General features: G+C 41.5%; 1 protein-coding gene across 4 annotated transcripts in view; it reads right to left on the reverse strand.

Moving 5' to 3' along the window:
* Positions 1 to 13,256, reverse strand: part of LRRC16A (leucine rich repeat containing 16A) — a 316,783-nt gene that overhangs the window by 34,128 nt on the left and 269,399 nt on the right. For all 4 annotated transcript variants that reach the window (XM_004693329.2, XM_012732954.1, XM_012732955.1 and 1 more), the window contains 2 exons: positions 1,640 to 1,706; positions 1,215 to 1,411 (listed from right to left, as the gene is read on the reverse strand). In XM_004693329.2, the coding sequence (XP_004693386.1) occupies positions 1,215 to 1,411; positions 1,640 to 1,706 (264 nt within the window). The remainder of the gene's footprint in view (positions 1 to 1,214; positions 1,412 to 1,639; positions 1,707 to 13,256) is intronic.

Below are 13,256 nucleotides of genomic sequence, written 5' to 3' on the forward strand. Positions count from 1 at the left end.
AGAAAGCTGGAGTAGGGGGCGGGGTCCACAAGACTCTGCAGAGTTCCTTTAGGACATCCTTCCCCTTCATACTGGTATCAGGATACTACCATCATGAACTGGTGATTTCCCTAGGGGGCTCCGGGGACTAAGAGGATGGGCAACGGTACACAGAAAGACAGGCTCTAAGGTTTGCATCTGCTGAGTCACAGTTCTTTTGGGGCATTTAAGTTCAAGAGACAGGTGAAAATCTCAATCTAGAGCTTGAGCAGAAGGAACAGCAGTCAACCACAGAGAAAGTGAAACCGTGGGCCAGAGGTGTGGTGCGTGAGAAGATTCATGGCATCATCCAGACAGAAATAATCTGTGAAAGGCCCGGCAGAAGAGACAGCTTTCAGGAGGAAGGATGCTGTCTGTGTCGAGCAACAGCTGAGATGTCAAGTAAGATGACGGCTGACAAGCGTCTACGGGAATAGTAGACAAGCGTCTACGGGAATAGTAGACAAGCGTCTACGGGAATAGTAGACAAGCATCTACGGCTGACAGTGGCAGGGTAGCTGGGGTGAATAGGTAGGCACAGAACGAAGACTTTAGAGGGTTGTAAAGCGGCAGGACCATGAAGAAGAAAGATGACGGGCACAAGCTTTTTCAAGGCGCCACAAAGTACAGGAAAGAAACAGCATCAGGCAGAGGGGTCACGGGCAACAACATCAAGGCTGCTTCCTTAGCACATACAGTTCACACTTCTCTGTCCACAGGGCAGCACACTACGCCACACCACACCCCTCCTGCCGGGGCCTCGTGTCCAGTACCTGCTCAGAGATGAGCAAGAGCTGAGGCGCAGGGGCAGGAGACTGTGGTGATGGAGGTGCCGACGGGGGCCCCAAAGGGGGTGCCCATGGCTGCACTCCAAGGTCAAGTACAAACAACTCAATTGCTCGTAAGTCCACTGGAACTTCTCTTCCACCTTTTCAGTCCCGCAAATTCTGCAGCCTGTCTATCTCACTGACCAGTATTTTTCTAGGGGCTTTCAGGTCCTGAGGAGTTGAAAATTGGACCACTTTGTCTTTTCCAAAACTGCCAAGCACCAGTGGAGATGTTACCCATGAACATGGCATGAGAAGCTCCAGTCTCCTTAACCACCAGCTTCGTGTCGCACAGCCGGCTCTAAGAGTCCCTCAGCTCTTACCTGGGAAGGAGTGGGGAGGGGAGAGGGGGAGCTCCAGTCCACCTACCGCTGCTTGGGTGGGCTGTTGCTTCTTATTGCGTTTTGGCCTTAACTTGGTGAAGTGCTCCAGCTTCCTCCCTTCCTCGGAAGGCAGCTCCGAGATGAAGCCCGAGCTCCGCTTCTCTTGTCGGGTGGATGGGAAAGGCGGGTCTTCGATGTGAATTGGCACCTCTTCTAGCGCTTTATCCAGATCAAACTCCATTTCTAAAATAAAGCAAAAGCCCCCGACTAAAGCTTAATGGCAGAGATGGACAAAATAATCCCTGCAAGTATTGAAGTCAATACGGAGTAGCAGATACGCATTCAAAAATCTCCAATCTTTCTGAACATTTGCTCACAGAGAACATCCCTAAGACCAACCCTGACGTCTTGGAGGTGGCTGCCAGGGTGTTTCATTGTGCAAAGAAATGAGGCAAAGACCAAGACACTCACCGAAGGCTCTAGAAACGGGCCGCAGCATTCGACTGTGGATACTCTTCCTTTTGGATTTGGGAGTCATCTGGCAATAAAACAAAGCATGCACTTAGACAGGAATTCACAGGAAACTTTCAAACTTCAGAAACATTTAGGAGAGGCTGGAGGGTAAGCATTGGAGACCAGTTATTTCAGTTCAGTTATTTGTTTCTCTTTAGAGGATAGTGAGTAACATCAGACAGCCTGAGGGAAAAGACGGAACCAAAACATTTTGAAATGTTTACAATTTTCTCAAATGCTTTATAACTAACTTGTATCATCCCCACAATCCCAATCAGTTACATTCTATTTAAATAGCTGAAAGGAACAATGAATGATAAAGAATTTAACTCCAAGCTGTACAGAAGGATGCAACAATGGATATAAAGAACAAGATTGAAAGATTGTAAAAATCAGACAGGAAAACACAATGATACACTGTTCATTATCTCAGTCCCATCAATGTAAGTGAAACCCTGCTTGCTCATTAACTACTTGAACAGTTTAACTCTTCACATTTCTACCACTCAGACAGTGATCTTTACATTATAGGCAGACTGGCAGGAAAAAGATGCCATCACTCAGAAACCCACATGTGATGCCACTTCTCAGTAAAATGTCCTTGATCCTGAAACCCTGGGGGAAAGTCATTCCAACAAGCAGACCATGGCCAAAATTTAAGGGTATTGTGTTAGCATGGTGCCAACTGTTGATTATTAAAGCCGACACAAAGGAAGGTATATCTTCTCCCTCTGATGGATCACACAAGTCAAAGCCAGAAGAAATAGTCAGAGTGGAGGTTACTGGCTATCCTACAAGCTGTCAGGGGAGTGGAGCCAAGGTCAGTCCAGCATCCCTCCTTTCAGACCACGTTATCATATGAACATACAAATGGACGAGTCTTAGGGATGTTCAAAATGGTTTGATAGGTGAAGCAACTTGGTGTGCAGGCTCTCACAGGTTTCCCTAGGAGGCTTCTTCAAAACAACAAAAAAATTCTCATGACTGATAAACGGTTCATACTGATGTGAAAACAAAGGACTTTATAGTTTTGACAATTTTTATGCCGGTTTTATTTTAACTATCATCTCCCTTTATCATCAGGAATAAAGGGGGAAGGAGCAATGATGAGTTCCATTTAGATCTAGACCTGCCTTCCTGAAGCGTGTAATTCAAACTTGCTGAGCTGGTTCTTTCCAGGTAGATAACCTAAGGACTATTTCTATAGCAAGAGGTTTTCGCAGGTTCAATAAAAATACAGTCAGACCCATGAATGGCAGTTTCAAGGCAGTTTCCCCCAAAACTGGCCTTCAACTGACTGAAGAGGTTACTGGCCTGATTGGTCCATTCGTAAGTGAAACTTATTCTAAAAGTAATTCTCAGGAGATCAAGCAATATACCAGAATACATGCTGTGCTTGGTTGTGAGAAGTTCTTGAGTATCATGTCCATCTGGTTTATAACCATCATAGATAAAAGAATTAAGATGTAGCTTGGGATGTAATTTCTAGTCAATTCACTTAGGTAGTTAAAAATAAATAGGAAAGTCTAAAAATTCCTGGAATGAAGGTATCTTCCAATTTTGCCTGTGACTCTTACTGGACTTTAGTTTGTGGGCCACGACAGTATGGTTAACACCTCCTTATGAGCCAAATACACATCCAACATGACCATGGATATTTCATATACATTACCTTTTATAAATATAAGAAAATTTGATAGAAATAGGTATAAAGGCATACATGTAAAATATATGATAGGGGCAAACTAATACCCATTTGTAAATGGGTCATTCAGCTCAACCTAATTGTAGAGACCAGTTTAAGGAACAAAATCACCGCTATTTTTGATGGCAGACATTAACCAAAGGTGAACTAATATGCTCTTCTTGATCTAGCTTTTATAGTATCTGGAAAGGTACACAAAGTATCAGAAAGATATATCCTAACACATTTTTACTGCTCTTTTAAGTAAAAATAGCTTGTAATTGCATTATGCATATTTCACTGTATTTGAAATATGTGTTAGTTCTGAAGTTTTGCCCCATTTATACAGGGTGAGGGCCTTTGTTAAAATAAGCAAGACTGGCAATTACACTGAAGTCTACAACTGATATTAAGAATTTAACCCATTCTACACATTTCTTCGTAAACTGTCTTATAGGAAAGGTTAATAGGGACTTACGTACAACAATGGAGGGTAAAGTCAATGTTAATTTTCTTGTTTTTTTTTCTTTGTAATTTATCTTCCTTGCCCATTTTATAGAAAATGGGGACTTGCTCAGTCTTGCTGGCTTATTCTCATGATCACACTACATTTACATCTAAAGCAAGAGGAAATATAAGTATGACTCATGATTATCCACTGAAGTGTACACTTCAGGATTAAATATTCTAGGTTTCTCTGAAATGTGGTTTATATACACTCCTCTCTCCACTTTTCCATGCATGTTGGTTAAATGAGTTACACCCTGAGGGTAGAAAAATCAGGTTTTACAATCCTCTTTAGAACCATTCACTCTCTAGTACTGAATGAAAGGGTTTGTTTTCTCAGACTGTTTTAGTTCTCATTTACCTTCCCTGGACATTTATCAATGCCTAAGTATTTTCTGGTTGGAGAAATCACAAAATGAAGGGGCTCAGCAACTGAAGCAAAAGAGGCACATACCTAATGGATCTTTCAAAATCAATCCATGATTTTTAACACTACTGACAAGTACTTTAAGCCTGGATGAAAATCACTTTATGTTAAAAAAAAAAAAAGCAACTTATGAAAAGTTTTGTTCAATATTCACATCTGCAGGAAAGAGGAGGAACAATGTATCAAGTCACACTATAAAATACAATTTTAGAAGGAAAACCATAAAATGGACCTCTTCCTTATCTTAACATCGAAAACTGTCAATAAAGCCCTCATTTTGGCAGCCAGTGCAAATGAAATACAAAGCACTATTCTTTAAGAATCTAAAAGGCGCACTGTCTACTTCTGAAATTTTACTCACTTGATCCAATTTTTGTAACAGCTTAAAACTACTCTTCATGGAGATATAACACATAGCTTCAACCACTTTTAGTCAAATAAAAGCCTTTTTTTCTGCTTTAATGTGATTAATATGTGACTCCTAGACGGATGCATTTAATTTTTAAAAAACAAGGAGTTAACTTGTTTTATTGTCACTAAAATAAGATGAGGTAGCAGCATCTTTGTTCATTTTACCAAGTTTGTACAAAGAAAACAAACACTAGCATTCCAACGTCAAGAATCCCTAATTAAGTCCCCACTCTCTAAAGTTAAAAAGACAAAGAAAGATCAACTGGTTAAAAAAAATGGGAGGCAGATTAGTAAAATTCTTCTCAGATAAGTGTCTCCTGATGTGATTTACTGTAAGCCTGGGAGACAATATGACAAAGATCAGAAAAAAAACTTTAAGCAATCAGGACTTTTTATTTAATTTTTTTACATGAGTGAAATAAAGACTTTTCTCCCCTTTTAAATGTTTATTCCCTCTTCATCAACCCTTGGCTTTCTTTCAGGCACATGTCTGGGGATATTTTGACATCATAGCCTATTTTGCTAGCTGAACCATCTTGTAAAATGCAATCTTGTGTCTAAATTGTTCCGATTTCATTCAGGATCCACAGATGCATGAGGAACGGCAGTCTCCTGGGAGACCAGCCAGTCAGCACAGAAGCAAATGGAGCGCAAGAATGTAAACTAATACAGCCGGAAACTGCGGAGCCACCAAAAAATACTTACACTTGTACAGCAGAGAGTCTCCATGCAGCAAAAAGAAAGGGAAAAAAAATATGAATGGAGGAGAGATAAAGCAACAACTTTAAAAGGAAAGGGGAGAAGAGAAAGAGCATTCACAAACCAACAGAAAAACTACACAGAAAAGCCTTTATAGCCAAGCAGTACAGCAAGGAGGAGGCCAAAATATCATGAGCGTAAGCATCCGACCTCACATTTGGAAAGCAGAAGCAAGACAGCTTGGAAACTGCAGAACCTCTTAGAAATACTATGTCTTTTGCTAAGTGCGTGCAGAAGGCCATCTACCGATCCCACAGGGGATTCCGGCCTTTGGGGGACAAGCCCTCACTGGCTCCACAGGACTGTCGTGGGCAGAGCACCTGCAGGCCCAGGCAGGTTTGGGTTCCAGGGCCACCGGGAGAGGTGCAGCAGCCAGAGAGGATGTTGTGTCTAGGGTGCCTTCCGCCTCCCCTCTGGGGCCTTTTACATCATCTGTGCTCCCCTCTCACCTCAGCCTTCAGAAGAAACTATGACTTCTCTTCCCCTCAGTCACAAAAATTTTCAGGGAAGGATGGAATGTCAGTCCGCACTCATTCCCGGTCCACGGGGTAATTAAACGCGGATGAGGACTTCCACTTTAGGGGGAATTTAAGTCATCTGACATGTAAACCAAGTCCTGAAAAAATCTAAAATCATAATTAGCCATCAACTAATAGTGATAAGGACATAGTTATAAGTTAAATTCTGCAAACCTATGAAAGAACCCTTAAATGCACGAGAATGAAGGAGGCCTGCCGTCCACAGTGAAAATGAAGTGTGGTGTGAACTTGACATTTCCCAAAAACCCGCCCTGAGGAACCAGCTACCGGGCGATGACTTTTTTTCTCCTAAATTCTTTTCTTTTTTGAGAGTCATTATTTGTCACTGTACCACAGGATGGAAAGATAGCACTCCTCCGTGTGCAAACGCAGTTTGGGTCCCTTCAGAGGAAAAGTTGGCTCCTAAGTAAAAGGGGTTCCTATCAGCCACAGCACCATCAATGTTATATGCTTAGCAGAAAGACTTCCGCCAGCAATATCCTGAAGGAACCACCATCTTTGGACTTCAGTTTCCATACCTTATTAGGTCATTTTTTTTCCACAGTAGGTGGACAAGGTCCTTTCCTTTTGAAAGCTTCCTTTCAGGTGACTATGGATTCACACAGAAGAGATCAGAGCCAATGGTTAGGGCCTATAGATCATTTTCAACTTTCCTTCTCTTTGGGAATAGTTAATTCACTAAGAAAAGTACTCTGTCCCAATTACCCACCTAAATAGATCTTTATACGTAAGGTGAGGCACCTGACACCTTGCAATTGGTTCAAATCCTATAACAGGCAGGACAAAAATAATATATATATATATATATATATATATATATATATATATATATATATATATATATATATATATATATATATATATTCATATGAAGAGGGAAACTACACAACAAATTAAGGAGCTGTTCAACAGGATGATGATGAATATTTCATACTCCTACTCCATTTCCTCTGCATACTTTTGGTAGCATACTGAGCTACACCAACTTCAATCTCTGCCATCAGGACAGGAAGGACTAGCGAGTGAAAAGTCTTTCTCTTTCCAGAGAACCTCTCATGCTCAAGACTCTGGATGCCAAGAACTGAGCAGGAATCCTGAATCTGTGCCCCTCCAGGGATTGGAGAACTTGGTGAATACTTTTGTAAAGCCAGACCTAGTTCTCCAGTTTGTAAATTCAATTGGTTTGAGAATGAAATAAGATAATGAATACAAAGTGCCAGGATCCCAGAGCCTGGCAGGTGTGCCAGTTAATAACTTCACTGTGTTTCAATAGTTGGTAGTGATATGAACATTAGGCATAGTATCTTTTTTATTATACTTCCGAGGAGAAGTTGGAGGTGGAAGACAGGAGAATGCGTAAGTAGTAGACCTAACAACACAACAAAATTGGGACGAACCTAAAGGGAAATGGACATTTAAAATGAGGTATATTCAAATAATGGAAGCAAATAAAAGGCAAAAAATCCCCTTTTTATATAGCAAACATGAAAAAAATCTTAAAAGATAAAATCGATTGAAAAAAGCAAGTTTCAGAGACACATGGTATCAATCCATTTATACAAATTCTAAAAGACAAACTAACACTACACTCTCTGTGGATGTACAGCTGTCTGAACATTCAAATTAAACAGGAAGCACCCCATGAAACTCGACATGGCTGGTGGCGCTTCAGAGTGGGGAGTGAAGAGCTCCCAGTCGTGCTCAAAGCAGTAACTTATTCAGCTATGTTTTATGCTATTTACAGCTCAACAAATATTTACTGCGTACCTACTGTATACTGGCTCAGAGAAGGAGAATGGGTTTAGCAGTGAGTAAGAGATAACTGGAGTCTCTACATTCCTGGAGTTCATATTCTGATATAAAAAAATACATTGGCAAAGCAAAATCATTACTGTATGAGTGGTATCTGTTCAAGTTCATGGGAATATGTTCAAGTTGGTGGAGATGGCATCTTCGGGGTCCTTATTGGGTGACTTCTTAGCATAACTGTAATCCTCAGGGATGGGGTGGTTCCAGGTTCCCTATCCTAAGGAACAGGTAGAGTTGGGCAGGGAGATGAAGCTAGAAAAGGCTGGAGGAAGAACTGGAAGAGGAGAAAGGAAGGAAATGGAGAAAGAACACTCGAGGAGACGCGTGCAGAGAGATGTGACGAAGCTGCTGCCCTTGCTTCTTGGCCATGGGCCTGGGACACAGAAGGAGACATGGAAGGGCCTGAAAGAGATGGAATGTGGGTAGGAGACCCCTGGGGAGGCTGACAGTGGCAGACTTTATCCTGACTTGGGTTTTGATTTTCCTCTTTTCCTTCTGGACTTGTCTGACCCCTTCTGCTTCTTTCCTGTGGGTCCCTACCAGGAGGTGCCTTGAATTGGAGAAAGCTTTTGGGCAACCCTGTTTGGTTGGGGATTTACACACGAGGGTTTGGGCAACTTTGGGTGTTCTATGTGGAAACTAACTATATTCTTCCTCTATTGCACATTAAGCTTACCCAAAAAATTATATTAAAGTGCTTTTCTACTGAAGGTTTTACTAAGGGTATGTCTTGTCTTTATGCATCAAATGGCAGAACCCATTTAGAGCATGCAGGTTTGGGGGTCTTGGGGAGTCCCTCAGTCTGTCTGTAATATTAGATGCTTCTTGGGAATACTTTAAAGTATCACTCCGGCAATCTAGCACTTGCGAGTGATCTGAACTCTTCCAAAGACACCCTGGTTGAAGAAGGTCCTCTGAAGGCTATCACAGGGCCAGTGCCTGAATGGAACAATGACAAAGTGACCCACTTAATCACATTAGTTTGGGGGTGGGCACTGACCTACTAAAACATAGTTGGAATACCTTCTTAGATTCTTGAAAGAGCTCAGGTTTGTTTCGTCTGTGCACGTGCCTATGAGATTATCTGTTCAGGGGAGCTACCATCTCAACACTGTGAAGCTTCACAAGCCAAAATAAAACAAACATGTTTCTTCTTCATTTTCTTTACCATGAAATGCAAATAACAAATTTTTATACTACTTAATATGGACCTTACTGGGTTCTTATAGAAAATACAAAAATGATTCGGCAACCATATTTTTAAACTGAGGTAATACTGGTTCACTACATTAAAACTTAGAGGTACAGGTCCATTCCCTTTCAGGTGCTGCTACCACACCTCATACCACAGCCTCCACCCAAATGGCCAGAGTCCTCCATGGTGGTCCCTTGTGCTCCCACTCAGCTTCGCTCTCATCCCTCCCCACCAACCCTTCTAATGTCTTTCCTCATAAAGGTGATGTCTTTCCTTGTAAAGGTCAACTATTCCTTTCAAAGATTCTCTGCACCGTCCCCTTTTATTTACTTGGGATGACTATAGTGTCATGGAAATCTTTTTTAATTTTATCTTATTTTAAAATTTTTTTTGGAATTCTTTTTTAAAAGATCTATTGATGCATACAGAATTGGGATACAGGCCAGAGGTGCAGGGGCAGTAAGAGGATTCACCAGAAACAGAGTGGGGTGAAGAACAGGCAGATCGACGAAGTACAATGGTGAGGGGAGCAGTGAGGGGGTCAGGAGAGGTCTGCTGCACCATGTGGTCACCTCCGGGCAGGGACTGAACTCATGCTCAAGTGGCTTTAGCTTCTGAGTGCTGTGCTTTAACCCATTCGCCACCAGGGAGGGCCCATGGAATTTTCTAATGATCAAGTCGTGATCAATTCTTACTGTCATGACTCTTCATAGTGCTCAGACTGTCCCAGTAGAAGCTGTTCCTACCTGGATTTTGTATCCACTGAACTGATATCATTGGCTGTAGAGTCAATTCTTGCGACTGGATAGAAGATAAGCTAGGACTCCTTTCTATGTGCTTTTAAAATGGACTTGGGCAGACCCTGCTTAATAAACTGGACTATAAAATTTATGTTTCTTACTAGATTTTCAACCCAGTCAATGTTCATGGGCAACCAAAAATCATCCCTTCAATATCTAACATAGCAGTCTTTCTTCTTGCATTTCCATTTGTAAAAGTTTGGGGAAGTATAAACCTCAACAAGGAAAAGAGAAGCCTAATCCTCTCTGGGATGGCTGTTGGGCAGCAAATCTTTACTATCTAGGAAGAGGAACTACATAGAGCCATAACTCTGGAGCCACAATAAATTGATGGACAAAGGGGGAATGATATTTAGAGATTTATGGAGGTGTCACAGTTCCTAGGGAATACAACATTAAATCCAGCTATTCATAACACACTCATTAACTTTTACATCCTGAGTTTCATTTCATATGAAAGTTAAAATGGCATCACGATCCAGAAACAGAAAACACTCAGCACTGCACACTGACAGCGGGCGACTATGAAGCTCACAGCAGGACACTGCTGTTAAATGAACATGCTTCATTTCCTTGTCTTCCAGATCTGCACCACTTTTTGGTACAAGAAAATTAAATCTTTGCCTTCACTTTTTATTCATTTTTAACTCATGTTGCAATGTGTAGGAAAGTGAAATTTCATTTTTGAATGTTCTCTTTTGAAAGTGGGTTATCATATCACACATTTTCTTAAGAGGTGTCCCAGGAATGAAAATGACCTGGTACCAGTATTAAGCAAATACCTTACCGTCTGTGTCGGCGTGAGTGCTGCTGGACAGAGATGATGATTCTTAATAATAACACAAGTATCAGAATGTGCCACTTGAAAGATTGTAATAAAAAAAAAGGTGGGAAATTTTTGAGTGATTTGTGGCACTATGAAATCCAATATTAGTCCAATAGTCATAAAGTTGAATAACATTTTCCTTACTGAAAAAGAATGAATAATGTGGGAAAGCCCCACTGAGTGCTGTATTTGAAAATTTGTAATTCTATTGATAGATATTTGGGAAGTCCCTGTTATAAGAAAAGACAGGAATGAGGAGGTCCGGAAAAGATTGAAATGCTCTCTTTCAGAATGCCATGACTCAGGGACGTCAAGATGAAGAGTTATTTGATCTGTCCAGAGAAGATTAGCTCCACTGATAACAGAAATTCATAGTTAACACCACCAGTAGGTTAAATCCTTGAACAGTATGTTAAACTCCTTTAAGAAACTCGGCCCTCCCTGGTGGCACAGCGGGTTAAAGCACAGCACTGAGAATCTACAGCCACTTCCACATGAGTTCAATTCCCGCCTGCCCCGGAGGTGACCACATGGCGTGGCAGACCTCTCCTGACCCACCCGCTGCTCCCCTCAGCAGTGTACTTCGTCGATCTGCCTGTTCTGCTCCCCACTCTGTCTCTGGTGAAGCCTCTCACCGCCCCTGAGCCTCTGGCCTGCACCCCAGTTCTGTATGCACAAATAAATAAATCTTAAAAAAAAAAAACAAACAACTCAAGTCAAATCAACTCCACTGGTAACAGGGCCTGGTGACTGAGGATTCTGGTTGGAAGGACACAGTAGTAGTCATCAGGAGGACTGGTTCTTGCTGGATCTCAAGGATCTCCACACTTTTCTAAGATGGAATCTTAAAATTCTTTATTCTAAACCATCAACTTCAAAGAGAACTGCGGTTAGAGTGGCTGATGACCCAAAGTCAGAAGAATCTGGTCTGGCTTGGAAGGCAAGATCCTTATCATCTTCATTTTAATGCCCTTGGATTCACTTCCCTTCTGAAACAACTGTCAAGGGGGAATCACAAGTGAAATTGTTAAAAGAAAAGGGATTCTCAAGACTGTTCTCTGCAAACTATCGAGCCTTTATTGTGAGTTACTTTCTTATGTCTTCAAATCATCGTTCTTCTTAACACACTGCTTCACCTGTGAGAAAATGTGTCAGACACAATCTATTGTGCTGCTTTTCATTTTTCATTGTCTGCAAAGTAGCTATTTGTAACCAAGCTACAGTGACAAGTAGGCTAAACTATCAAATATACTTCTCTGCCACTATACAGTCAAAGAATGGTTTCCAGAGCACATGGCTTCAATCTCCATGATCTTGACTTAATCGTAATGAAATAATCCTCTATAAATATCCTTCATTGCCATTCTCTAACCTGTTAAGATTTCAATGTCAAACATCTGCCTCTGGTGGTCATATCCACTCAGTTACCTGAGTAATAGAAACCAAACAAAGCACATCTAGAAGCATTTCTGAGGTTTTGCTGTGGCCTTCATCGAGGATGCTCTGGAATCTTTTTCAGGAGAAGTTCACTCTGGCCAAGATGAACTGGGTACGCCAGTGGGGATTTCAACTGAGTACTTTCTCAAGAGCTGATGCAGGTCTAAAGCTGTTTCCAGAGGACATCGGGCTTGGTTCTGCTAGTACCCACCTTATAGAACTCAGCTATGGCTAGGCACTCCTCTGTCTATGCAATAGAAATGATTACGTATCTCAATTTTAATAATCAAATGTGAGGTTTAAGGTTCTACCCTTGTCCAGCAAGCAGAATCCAGACCCATGCAATGTAGCTGGGGAACAGTTCTGAACCTTGCATTACAAAATTTGCCACCCAAAAAATCCCAATGCAAACCCTCTATGGAAAGGTTTTTCCCCACCTTAACCTTATTAACCTTTCTGTCCAGTGTCCAAGGCCAGCCTGAAGACCAGGGATTGAGTCGAGATGGTATGGGCTGGAGAACAGGATCATCTGGAGTTCAGTTCACAGCTTTGACTGTCCCTTAACTAACATGTGGTACGGCGCAGGTGTATTAACATTTCTGTGCTCTGAGACTGGTATCTGAAAGGATATCGAAATAGCTCCCATGCACGGCTTCAGTGACAAAGCACAGGTCACAGTCGTGACATACAGTGGCTGAGTGATTTTTTCCCTTTTTTCCTATACAACTTGTAAGCTGAATCACTGAGGATGTAACCTATAATGTTCTTATTCACTGAACCTTATTAAATTTAAAGATAGAACCTTTCCATGCAAAGAATGATTTTCTAAAGTTCCCAGAAAAATCAATTACTCGCCGTTCTTGATGGTGTTAGCTATAAAGAAATCAAAATGACATAACTACCTTCTGCAACCTTAAGGAGGATAAAATCTACTAGGAAAGGAGTCAAATAACTTAACTATAAAGCAAAGCCACGATTAAGTAAAATTTACTGAGTAATTATGTGCCGCGCCTGGGGCAGTAGATAAGAGATAGATGACTGCCAGCGCAGTCCAGAGGTCCGTCTTCCCCTTTGGGAAATGGGCAAGAAGTACCTATAAAAATGCCCAAGACCATTTCAAGGACCGATAAATGCTGAGACAATAAAACAGGATCATCCGAGAGGGGGTGGAAGGCATCAAA

The sequence above is a fragment of the Condylura cristata genome, unplaced genomic scaffold (genome assembly GCF_000260355.1).
Source record: "Condylura cristata isolate star-nosed mole 26May11 unplaced genomic scaffold, ConCri1.0 scaffold00037, whole genome shotgun sequence".
NCBI classification, from domain to species: Eukaryota; Metazoa; Chordata; class Mammalia; order Eulipotyphla; family Talpidae; genus Condylura; species Condylura cristata.